Source organism: Phascolarctos cinereus, unplaced genomic scaffold, assembly GCF_003287225.1.
Source record: "Phascolarctos cinereus isolate Bilbo 61053 unplaced genomic scaffold, phaCin_HiC Scaffold_726;HRSCAF=1367, whole genome shotgun sequence".
In the NCBI taxonomy this organism is placed as follows: Eukaryota; Metazoa; Chordata; class Mammalia; order Diprotodontia; family Phascolarctidae; genus Phascolarctos; species Phascolarctos cinereus.
The window spans coordinates 101,795,512-101,808,216 of record NW_027556098.1 but is presented as its reverse complement, the minus strand read 5'-3'; the positions used below and the strand labels follow the sequence as shown (position 1 = coordinate 101,808,216).

The following is a 12,705-nucleotide window of genomic DNA, read 5'->3' as shown; positions in this document are numbered from 1 at the left end:
CTATACCACCTAGCTGCCCCTGAGCCAATTTTGAAGCTAGGTTTTCTAACAAGAGCCGTTGCTTTTCCCATTGTGCCTCCATTTCATTAGTGAAAAAACTTCCTCAGCCTCAGTTCTAGATGTGGTGGATCATTTGCTACAAAAAAGAGAGGATCATAGGGTTATAGAATCCCAGGAGGGTTAATGACTTTCCTAAAGTTATAAGGATGGCAAGCAAAGGCAGAATTCTAACCCAGATTTTCTGACTTCAAATCTGGGATCCATTCCATGATAATGATGCTGTTAGTAAGTGTGAGAATTATTTGTTCATTCTGCATATTTATGGAGTGTCTTCTAAGTGCAAGTGATTTTTTGTGTGCTAAGCTATTCCTGAGCCATCTGTCAGTTGCAAAGCACCAAACCAATCATTTGGTATATATCCAGTTACTCTTATACACCCCAACACTGTTGAATGGAGAGTGGAGTATCTGTCTTTTCCTCCCCTAACTCTCCCCACAGGGAATTCTGATGTTACTTTCTCTCCTAGAAGTTCTTCTAAGTGAAGGATCACATGCCACGCTGCAGTGCTTGAGAGATGCAAGACAGAATATGAAATGTCATTCAGATTGGTCTCTCTGGTGATCCTTAATAACTTAGTCCTTAGCTGGACCATCTCAAGGCACGGGTGTGAAATAAGGATACTTCCTCATTGTTGAATTTGCAATTAGAGCTGTCCGAAATGGGAATGAGACAGTAGGGTAGTGAGTTCCCTACAACTAGAAGTCTTTGAACAGAGTTTGGGTGACCACTTGACAAGAATGTTGTAAATGAATTCTTTCTAGGGTATGGATGGAACTAGGTGGCCTTTGAAGTTTTCAAGTCTAAAGTTTTTAATTTGATCATTGTTTCTCCTTCTAGAGAGCAGTTATTGAATTTAAACCCATTTTATTCTCTCCATATCCCTACCTACAGAAATTCCTCTCTTCCTTGAAGACTTACTTGAGATTCCAGCTCTTCCACAAAGGCTTTGCTGACCTCCTTCCTCAGCTAAAAGTAACATTTCTCTCCTCAAATTTCTAATGTTTTGATGGCTAGGTGGCATAGGTGGGTAGAGCACTTGACCTGGAATCAGGATGATCTGCATTTAAATCCTGCATTAGACATTCACTAGCTATGTGACCCTGGCTAAGTCACTTAACCTTCCTGTGTCTCACTTTTCTCATGTATATGAGAGGTTTAGATTCTAAAGGTCTATTCCAGCTCTAAATCTATGATCCCATGACCTCTTCTTTGTCTTTATCAAATTCTCTGTAGTATCACATTTGTTTGTGTACTAGTCATCACTTGTGTTGGACTATAAAGTCTTAGAAAGCACGAAATGTGTTTATTTTCAGTGTTGTATCCTCAGCACCACAGAGACAGCTTTGAGTAGCAAACAGTAGGCCAACTTTGGAATTAGGTCTGGCCTCTGATACATACTGGCTGCTATCACTGTGGGTGATTGACTTAACCTCTCAGGGCCCAGGCAACTCTTTCATACTGTAAGTTCCAAAATTACTGTATTGAAAGCTTCCTATACCAATAAGACTGTAGATCTGGACCAAAGACAAAAGAGTAATCCTTAGCACCTAGCACAGGATCTGACCCATTGCAGTCACCTAATAATAGTGTTTATTTAATTCTTATCTTAGGAAAAATCCCTTCCCATCTCTGGACCTCAGTTTTCTCAAGTATAAAAGTTGGGGGCTATACAAGATGATTTCTAAGGAGTCCTTTCAGTTTTAATTCCTATGATCTTATGAAATAATCCTGGCCCAAGTAGAAGTTAAAATAAAGAAGGTGTCCACTTCTAGATGCAAGATTTCTTTTTTTTTTTTAATTAGGTGAGTATCTAAGAACAATAGGAGGATTGCTGGCAAATAAATAGACAACCAAATAAATAAAATACTGGAGAGGAAAGTAGGGGTAGGGGAGTGCTCCCAGGAGAAGCAGGGATATCTTTGCATAGTTCAGAAATGAACACCGGGTGGCAGCAATTTGAAATATGGATTCTCAGCAGAAACGCAGCATTTGCAAAAACCAATAAAAGGGTGAGAGGTTTTGAGGAAGAAGAGGAACAGGTTGGAAGGTGACTAACTACATCTTCATTTTTTTTTAACAGAGATCGTGCTGTGAACCTTTCATCCTTCTCTATGGGGGAAGAGGAACCAAGGGTTTTACATGATCTGCCTGGGCATCCCATACCCAGTCATTCCAGACTGAGATGCTCCTTTGTTGCTGCCCATCTGTAGGCCTATTACATTCTGTCCTTGGCGAAGCTGCTCTTCAGAAAACCCTCTCCGATTCTGCTGAGCTTTCCTGGACAGAGAGGAAAGAAGGTAAAATGTCATTATGACAAATTTCCATAGTAATATGAAACTTATTCTTATTACTTTGACCATCTCAAGATAATGTTGTTGGATAAGCTAAATCACGACTTCCCAGCAGGTATATCAGAATCTATTGGCAGACTCCAAAGATTTACCTGGTAGATCTCCCAGATGGCTGTCACTACCATCCTCTCTCTCCATCTCATCCCTTTCAAGATTTGCCCTGAGTTTAGTGAAGCCTGAAGCTTGTCCTAACTTTAAATATGGGGCTCTTGGGCTAGGTTGATGATGGGTAGATCAGAGCATCTTATCTAACCCACTTGCTGTACAGATGAGGAAACAGAGACCATGGGCAGCTAGGTGGTACAGTGGATAGAGCATCAGGCCTGGAGTCAGGAAGACCTAGGTTCAAATCTGAGCTCAGATACTTACTAGATGTGTGACCCTGAGCAAGTCACTTCAGCCTGTTTGCTTCAGTTCCTCATCTGTAAAATGAGCTGGAGAAGGAAATGATGAACTACTCCAATATCCAAGCCAACCCCAAATGGGATCATGAAGGGTTAGATACAACTGAACAACAATAGAGACCATGTATTTTATTAAATAGAAAATTTGAAAAAAATTCTAGAAAGAGATGCTACTTGAGTCATGATCAAAATACATTTTGGTATTCAAACCATGGCCCATATGTGCCACATTATCCCTACCAACTTTAGGACAGGAAAAGGTTGGGATAACACCTGAGGATGCAAGAGATGTGAGGGGAGAACATGAAGTTCTATCAGGAAACAAAGGTAGGGGGAAAGATCACTGGATTTGGAATCTGAGGTTGTTTAGTCATTTTTCCATCATATCCAACTCTTCATGACCCCATTTGGGATTTTCTCAGCAAAAATTCTGGAACAGTCTGCCATTTCCTTCTCTAGTTCATTTCACAGATGAGAAAACTGAGTCAAACAGAGTTAAGTGACTTGCCCTGGGTCATATAGCTAGTAAGTGACTGCGCCAGTCTTCCTGACTCCAGGCCAAGTACGCCGTCCACTGTAGCACCTTAGAATCAGAGGACTTGGGTTCAAATTTCAATTCCACTTCTTAATTACTAAATGACTTAGGGCCTGTTTCCACATCTATAAAATGAATGAAATCTCTTTCAATTCCAAGTCAATGATCCCATGATCCTACATGTCTTCCCAAATAGCCAGCTTGCATCTGATTCCTTCATTAGGTGTCATGTTGGACAAGATGAAGGTAAAGTGCCCTCCAACTATGCAATTCTATAATTCTGTGATCCTTGTGTGTTAGACAGAGGGAAGCACGCTGTTGGGACTAGGTAAATAACAGCCAAGATTGTCAGCCTCCCACGCTTCCTTCTGAACACCACTGCTGGCTTTGAGCATACTGAGTTTGGGATTTTTGGTTTTTTTACCTGTGAAACCATGATGGTTCTCCTCTGTAGCAGCCATCATCTTTTGTCACAGCTAAGCTGCCCAGTGCCATCAAGGTTCTCTGCACAGCAGCCATGTCCTTCCCTAGAAATTCATCAACAAAAGGATCAGATTAAAATACATTTCACAGGAAGAAACAAAGATTTGGGGTTGGAACTCTGATTGGGTCTGTAGAAGAAAAAAGCTTTAACTGGTCGTGGTAGATAGTCTGAGGGAAGGTAATGTCAAATATATATAGTATTTCAAAAGTCTTAATACAGTTTTAAACTATTAGGGCTGAAAACTGAAATACCCTATAATCCACTACAATTCAGTTAATCAATAAACATTTATTAAGTGCTTACTGTTTGCCAGGCACTGTGCTAATTGTGGAGAATACAAAGAAAGGTAAAAATACAGTCCTTGCTCTAGAGGAGCTCACAATCTTATGGCAGAGACAACGTACAAACTCTCTACAAACAAGCTATTTATAAGATAAATTGGAAATAACAGAGGGAAGGCACTAGAATTCAGAGGGACTGGGAAAAGCTTCATGTAGGTGTGATAAGTAGAAATGAGGGGGGAGAGCATTCCATCTATGGGGATAATCAGTAAAAAGGTAGAAAGATGGAGTCATGTCTGAGGAACAGCAAGGAGGCCAGGGTCACCTAATCACAGAATGGGGAGGGGAGGAGGCACAGGAGGTTTATAAGGTGTAAGAAGACTGGAAATGTGTGAGGGCAGCCAAGTCATGAAGGACTTTGAATGCCAGCAGATCTTATAGTTGATCCTGGAGGTGACAGGAAGACGTTACATTTTTTTTTTCTTTTTGCGGGGGAGGATCAGGGCAGGAAAGGGAACATGGTCAGATTGGCACTACAGGAAGATCATTTTAATAGCTGAGTAGAGGAGGGACAGGAGTACAGAGAGACTTGTGATAGGCAGAGCTATCAGCTGGCTCACTGTCCAAATGAGGTGATGAGAGCCTAGAGTGAAGACAGTGTCGGAGGAGAGAAGGGGGAATATTCTAGAGACATTGCAGAGGTAAAATCTGCGGGCCTTGGCAATAGCCTGGACATGGAAGGTGAGAGAGAAAGAGGAGGCAAGGATAACACCGATGTTGCAACATTGGGTGACTGGCAGACTCCCGAGTCCCAGGGATAGTTCCAACACAGAGTGTTTCTGAGGTTAAAAGCTTCACAAATTGGACGGGACTGCCTGGGTTGAGTAAATAGCACATTCCAGTAACTGAGTAAGAAATCCTAATCAGTTCACAGTCACTGGGTCATTCTAATTAGTTCACAGTCACTGATTCTAATCAGTTCACAGTTGTTGGTGGATAATACATTCCAAATAATTAGCAGGTGGCAGGGATAACACATCCCAGTTCCTTCCCTGAACACAGGGCCTCCACTCACTTTGACATGTTTTTAACACAATAGATCAGGGGTGGGGAACCTGCGGCCTTGAGGCCACATTTGGCCTTCTAGGTCCTTGGGTGCGGCCTTTTGACTGAGTCCAAGTTTTACAGAACAAATCTTTTTATTAAAGGGATTTGATCTGTGAAGTTAGGATTCAAAGGGCTGCACTGGAGGACCTAGAGGGTCCCACATGGCCTTGAGGCTCCAGGTTCCCCACCCCTGCAATAGACCATAGATTGAGAGCTACAACAGACCTCAGAGATCACCTAGGCCAACACCCTCATTTAGAGATGAGGAAATTGAGGCCCAGAGAATTTAAGTGACTTGGTCTGAGGTGGGGGAAAGTCTACCCATTTGGTGGCAGGCATAAATGCCTCTGGCTGATAATACAATAGTAATAATAGCTGCCAATTAGGTCTAAATTTACCCCAAAGAGATCGAAGAAAAAAGACTCACATGATAATAAGACTCATGTAGTAATAATAATAATAATAATAATAATAATGAGAGGAAATATGACAAGCAGCTTTTATCATGGTGGCAAGGCACTAGAAATTAAGTGAGCTACTTTCAGTAGGGGAATAGTTGAACAAATAATCACATATGAATGGAATAGAGTATATTGTGCCAAAAGAAATGAACAGGAAGGGCGTGGTTTCAAAGGAACCTGGAAAGACTTATATGAGTTGATGCAAAATGAAGTGAGCAGAAGTAGAACAGTTTATAGTACTACAACAACAACACTGTAAAAATGAACTTTGATAAGACTGAAGTACTCTGATCAATGCAGTGACCAACCATGATGCCAGAGGAGTGGTGAGAATGCTACCTCTCCTGATAGAAAGGTGATGAACTGAATAGACAGAATGAGACACATATTTTTGAATATGGTCAAAGCGAGAATTTGTTTTCCTTAATTATGCATATTTGTCTTATCTTTTCTGTTTTACCAAAGGAAGGATGGGGAGGAGGCAGGGAGGAAAAATAAATGCTCATTAATTGAAAAAAAATTCTAGAAAGAACACCTAAAATACTAACTAATAACTCATCTTTAAAAACTGTTTTAAGGTTTACAAAGCATTTTCCTCACCCTGAGTGGTAGGTAGCACAAGGCTTATTGTCACCATTTTACAGATGTGGTAATTAAGGCATAGGGTGGTGAAATGATTTGCTCATGGTTACACAGCTATGAGGGGCAGCTGGGAGACTCAGTAGATAGAGTGCCAGGCCTGGGGTCAGGAAGACTCATCTTCCTGACTTCAAATCTGGCCTCAGACACTTACTAGCTATGTGACCCTGGGCAAGTCACTCGACCCTATTCACCTCAATTTCCTCATCTGTAAAATGAACTGGAGAAGGAACAGCAAACCACTCCAATATCTTTGCCAAGAAAACCCCAAATGGGTTCACAAAGAAGAGGATGAGACTGAAATGATTGAACAAAAATGAGACATCAATTAGGTGTCAGAGGCATGATTCAAACCCAGTCTCCTGATTCCAAGTACAGCACTCTTTCTACTACAACAAGGTTTGTCTCCTCCCTTAAAGAAGGGCACTGCTCCAATGACTGATAACAGAGAGAAGAAATGTAGCTGGAGTGATCGGCTCAGCTCACATTGTATAGAGAAATCCCAGGAGGCTTCTGGGGTTGGCCTAACTCGGATTAAACTTTAAAAGGTCTATCCATCTATGTACATGAAACTGAGGATTTATTTGTTATTCTGTGAATACACTTTTGGGTTTATATAAATCCTATGTGTGTTGGTAGGTTAATTCCTAGATGTTTAAAGCATTTAGTTGTTATCTTAAATAGGCTTTTAATTTTGTTCATCTGACTCCGAAGCCAGATTGGACCAGACAGAAAGAATTCATTGAGATCCAAGGATTGACTCCTTTAGTTCATGTTGCTTCAAGAGAACTGAACAATACAGACAATAAATAACAGATGTTTGTGTGTGTGGTGGGGGTGGAGGAGGGAGGTAATTTGAGAAGCTGAGTGACCTCTAAGTGGTAGAAGATGTGGCTGGAGAGAATAGCCTGTTCTGCTCCCCTTTCCTACCCCTTCTTCTTGCCTTCCCTGGTGACAGATGGGCCCACTGTCGGAGGAGGTCTATGGTGAAGCTCATGTGATGTTTACAGCAAAGTGAGCAGCACAAAAGAGGGATGAAGGTTGTAGTGGAAAGATGAGGAGGACAAAGGTTAAAAGGAAAGGCCTGAGTCTGCTGGCCCCAGTGTTGAAAGTTTAAAAGCAGGTATTAAAATACCCTCTTTATATCCAGAGTTTCCAAATCTGGCTACTGTGACTCAGTCATGGGGGAATACAGAATTACAGCGAAAAAGCAGACAGAAAGGGAAAATAGAATTTGGAGTTTGAAATGTGGTAAAATAAACAAGATAACATATAGGAAGTCCAGTTCAAAATTCTCATTTATTTAAGGAGAGACAGGTAGTCTTCTATCCCAAATAGTGGATCCTGAGGCCCAGTAACATTAACATCTTCTTGTTGCCTTCAAAAATTAAAAGGGATATCTGAAGAGATATTGAAACTTGAGAAAGTGCTGTGGTGGCAGAGAAAGGACTGTGTGGGCAGTAATGGAAAGAAAGGAAAATCCAAGGGATAACAAGGCAACAAGGAATAGTAAATAGAGTGCTAGGCTTGGAGTCAAGAAGACCTCAGTTCAAATTAGCTTTTGATATTTACTATCTATGTGACCTTGGACAAGTCACTTACACTATATGTGCCTTAGGGACCACCCTTGGATAACTGGATGAGAGCTAACAGGGTATTTAGAGGTAGGTCATTGATTCTCTCCAGAGGAGGAAACTGAGTCTCAAAGAGATTAAATAATATGGCCCCAGACTTGTCTAAGTCATAAACTGGATGCTTTCTTCATTGGTGGAGAAAGTTTTCATACTGTGAGTTCCTCACACTACCAAAATCACAGATACTTCCTATATTTGTATGGAAATATAGGAGGAACATAGAGACAGAAATTTCCTAAAAGAATGCCCAAAGATAATAAACCTGACTGAATTTTGGGATATTTGTTGGTATAGGGACAAACAGTATTAAAAGAAGAAAGATTGAGACTGCTAAAGGCAAAGACTTATCACATGAGGATTTGACACCTGGGACAAAGACAGAATCAAGAAGATCTGAGCAGGCTTTAATGAAAGATGAGGAGGCAATTTTAATTACTGATTTGTCTGCACTTAAAGCAAGACCAAATTAGTTATATTTTAATTGAACTAGACTTTCCCATCACCAAGGCAACTGATTCAGCCTGACTATATATTTTAGTTTTCAAAAAAGTTGCCCAGCTCATCATAGCCGAGGAGGGGAACTGGCCTTCATCTCTTGCTTGAATGGAAGGTAACTATCCCTGACAAGGCTATCCTTGGCTTTATCATTTTAAATATATTTTAACAAGGAATATATAAGATCATAGGTTTAGAGCTGGGAAGGACTTTGGATGCCATCATATCCAAATTTCTCATTTACACATGAGGAAATTGAGTTTCAGAGGTGAAGGAACTTGCCTAGGGTCACCCATCTGTTAACTCTTGGAAATAGGGTTTTAACACAAATCTTTCTGGCTCTTATCCACTGCACCCACCTAACTTTGTCTTCTCATTATTATCTTTTCACTTCTGACATACCTTCTGCAATGTGTCTGTATAGTCAAGGTAATGAAAATAATGGAGAAAAAGAAAGAGAAGAAGAAGAAAGCAAATATAGATGAAATTAAAGGAAGATTTAAAAGTCTCCTGTTGCATTCAATTTTCACCTTTCATACTGGGTACCAATCCTTTCAAATAAAAACCATTAGTCTAAAATGGTATAGAGAACTCCCAGAGGGAGAAAACTCCCTCCACCAATACAGGTTGGCACCTCCTCTGCAAGTTAAAGTCTTGGAGAGTTGTCTAGAGCAGCAGTTCTCAAAGTATAGTCTTCCCACCCTGAGGTTCCCCAAGACTTTTATTTTTAAGGCAATTGGGGTTAAGTGACTTGCCCAGGGTCACACAGCTAGTGTCAAGTGTTTGGTCTGAGACTGGATTTGAACTCAGGTCCTCCTGACTTCTGGGCCGGTGCTCTATCCACTGCACCACCTAGCTGCCCTTCCCCAGGACTTTTTCAGGGTGTCTTTGGAGTCAAACATATTTTCATAACACTGACATTTTAATTTTTAATACAGTAAATGCTAATAGATATAACCTACGTAAACAAAAGCTATTGGGGTGAATCCTCAATAATTTTTAAAAGTGTAAAGGGTCCTGAGACCAAAAAGTTTGATTACTGCTAGTCCACAATACTGAGAGATGAAGTGATTTGGCCCAGATCACACAGCATGTAGATGTCAAAGGCCATACTTGAACCAAGGTCCTCCTGGCTTCAAGGATGTCTCTCTATCCACCATACCACACTGCCTCTCTGAAATAACCCTGGAATCATCCCTAAAGGTGTGGTCCAGCATATATAAAAAGACCCAGTGGAGAAGAGCAGGAGAGAGAAAGGGGTGAAATATCTCAAAATGGAGGGTTCTTCCCAGGCTGTTTAACGTTTTGGAACTTGCTTCACTGACTTTTTTGAGGAAATCCTACAAAGCAGAAAAACAACAGAGGATGTACCCAGAATATAGTTCTACTTCCCTGGAAGACTATCCAAATCATAGGAGGAATTGAAGGGGAAGAAGAATAGCAGGATAATGGACTGGAAAGCATGCTAGACTAGAGACAACAACAATAAAAATCTAGTGGGAGGGGAATAGTTCTAGCTCTGACAAAAGTCTGACAGCCAAGTGATATAGGGTATAAGCACAAATGCGTAAGACCAAGAGTCATTCCTCAATAGATTAATAAACATTGAACCAACAGTTTTCAAAAGAAAAAAATGTAAACTATCAATAATCTTATGAAAAAATGCTCCTGATCACCAATAGTAAGAGAAATGCAAATTACAAGAATGGTGAGGTTTCACCTCATGCCAATCACAGAATTTGGGAGTTGGAAGGGACCTTAGTGGCTGTTTAGTCCAACTGATAACATGAAAAGGAATCCCACCCACAACATATCTGGCAAGTGACCGAAGATCACCAAGGGGGAAGAACACACCATTTTTTGAAGCAGTCCATTCCACTTTGGGACATCTTCACTTATTAGGAATTTTTCCTCATATTGAACCTAAATTCATCTTTTTGAAAATTCTATCTATTGTTCTTGGTTCTGGCCCTCTGGAGTCAGAAGACCAAGTCCAATTGCTCCTCCACATACCAGCTCTTCAAATCAAATTGTCAAAGATGATTTAAAAAAAAGAAATAATAAGTGTTGGAGAGGTTCTAAGAAATTAGACACGTTGAACCTATGAATTGATCCAACCATCCTGGAAAAGTATTTGGAATATATGAAAAGAGAGACTAAAATGCACTTGCCCTTCATCTCAAATACTAAGCATGTACAACAAAGAAGTCAAAGAAAGAGAAAACAATCCCATACAGACAAAAATATTCATAGCAGCAATTTTTTGTGCTAACAAAAAACTGAAAAACAAAATAGATGTCCACTGAATGGGAAATGGTTGAATAAATCATAATACTGGAATGTAATGGGATTTTTGTTGTGTCACTCAAAACAATCAATATGAGTAGCTTAAAGAAACTTGGGAAGAGTTGGCTGCCATTGTTTCAAGTGATTCTGAGGGGAAAACCCGCCACAAAAACATAACCAAGAAATCAATAAATGCAAAAGATTCAATAATATAAAGGAAAACAATACCAAAAACCACCAGAAATTAGATTCATGCAATGACAAAGCTTGATCCCAGAAGACAGCTGATGATCTGTATTTCCCTCTTCTCTGTCAAGACATGATGGATTACAGATGCAGAATGTTTTATACTCTTGTCAGACATGGTGGATACAGGTTCCTTTTTGTTTCTCTTTGTTACAGAAAGAGGGGTTATTAGGAAATGACAAGGTTGCAAAAATAACTCCCAAAATATAAATAAAACTTTTTAAGGGGAAAAAAAAGGATTATGAACTTGGTGTCAGAAGAAAGCCATGTTTGAATCCTGATTTCCACTTTTTTTTTTAGCAGGGTTGACCTGTGTAAGTCACTTAGACTTCACGAGTTTCAGTTTCTCCATCCACAAATGAAAGGAAAGATTTCTGATTTCTTCATTGTGTAGCTCTAAACCTGTCTCTGATTTTAGTCTGTAAGTACAAGGGAGTTGCCAGAGGCACAAATAAATTAGATGATTTGAGCTGGGTCACATAGCCAGAAAATGTCGGTCTGAATTTGAAACCAAAGTCTTCCTGATGGCATTCTTAGCATTTTTCCCACAGCAACACATTGATCCTTCTCCACTGGTAAAAATGATAATGAACACTTGGACTACTCATCTCAAGGGAGGAAGGGTATTGAGAGCAAAGTATTAAATCATAACAGTGCTATATAAAAGTGAGCTATTGTTACAGATGCACAGGGCAGAAAGCCTTCCTCAGTCTTGCTGTTGGTCAGAAGGTTTAAAACGACTGAGCTAATTGCAATGGCTAATGTAACTCGGGAAATGTCTCCCAGGCAGAACCCTAAAATACTTCACAAACTGAAAGGTTTCCTCCTCCATGGGAACACAGCTCAGCTGTCACTGAAGTTAAGTGCTGCTCCTGCTGCCCAGGAAGGGACCATGTGGCAATGCCCACTTCCTCCCCCAGCAGCCGGAGGATAAACGTGGAAGCGTGTTTCTCTGCCACTCAAACTCCAACATAAGCCATATTTTCATATATCTAGTGAGGGTAGAAATGACAAAATGAGGGAGAGACAGAGCCATCCTTGCATATACTTAAAAGCCACATTTGAAACTCTTTTGTGAATTACAGATGAAGTCTGCCCATTTAGTTTCTTCCTCTCCCCATGCCAAAGAATTGCTTCAGCTCATCACTCTTATTTCCCCAAAACTGTCAAGGCATAGGACTCTCCATCCACTTCCCAACACCACTGCACTTTCCATCCTCTCTATTCCAAGGATTCTCAAACTTTTTCAGTCCTTTTAACTCGTGACTTTTTAGTAAAATTTTTTGGACTTCCTATTCAGTATTAAGGAAAATACATTCTACAGTTTACCATGCATATGCATATAAGAAATGTAATCAATTGATTACTTTCAATAAGATTAGTTATTAACCAAATATTCTTCATACTCTTCTTGTAGCTTCTAGGGACTTGAGCACCCTGGCTTGGAAATCCCTGTTCTACCCTTCATAAGCAGGGACTCCAGGACTACTTCAGGGATTTGGATCAGGTTTGGGGAAGGGGACAGGGATGTCAGACATGTCCCAAAGCCTCTCCTCTTAAGTCCAGGAAAGCTTTGGCATTGGGGAACCCTCTTGGAAATGGAGAGCCCTATCATATCCAGGGACAGTCCCTAGAGGATTAGTAGCTAACAAAAGCCTGGCATAGTATACAGAATACCAGACCTAGAATCAGGAAGAACTAAATTCTAATTCTTTCTCAAGC

The 12,705-nt window shown here is 40.4% G+C and overlaps 1 protein-coding gene across 1 annotated transcript in view; it reads right to left on the bottom strand.

Annotated features, from left to right (window-relative positions):
- Positions 1 to 2,097: 2,097 nt before the first annotated feature.
- TAGLN3 (transgelin 3) overlaps positions 2,098 to 12,705 on the bottom strand; it is a 32,175-nt gene continuing 21,567 nt past the window's right edge. The window contains exons 4-5 of the mRNA XM_021007189.2: positions 3,775 to 3,877; positions 2,098 to 2,337 (exon numbers count right to left, since the gene is read on the bottom strand). Of these exons, the coding sequence (XP_020862848.1) occupies positions 2,196 to 2,337; positions 3,775 to 3,877 (245 nt within the window). The 3' untranslated portion in view covers positions 2,098 to 2,195. The remainder of the gene's footprint in view (positions 2,338 to 3,774; positions 3,878 to 12,705) is intronic.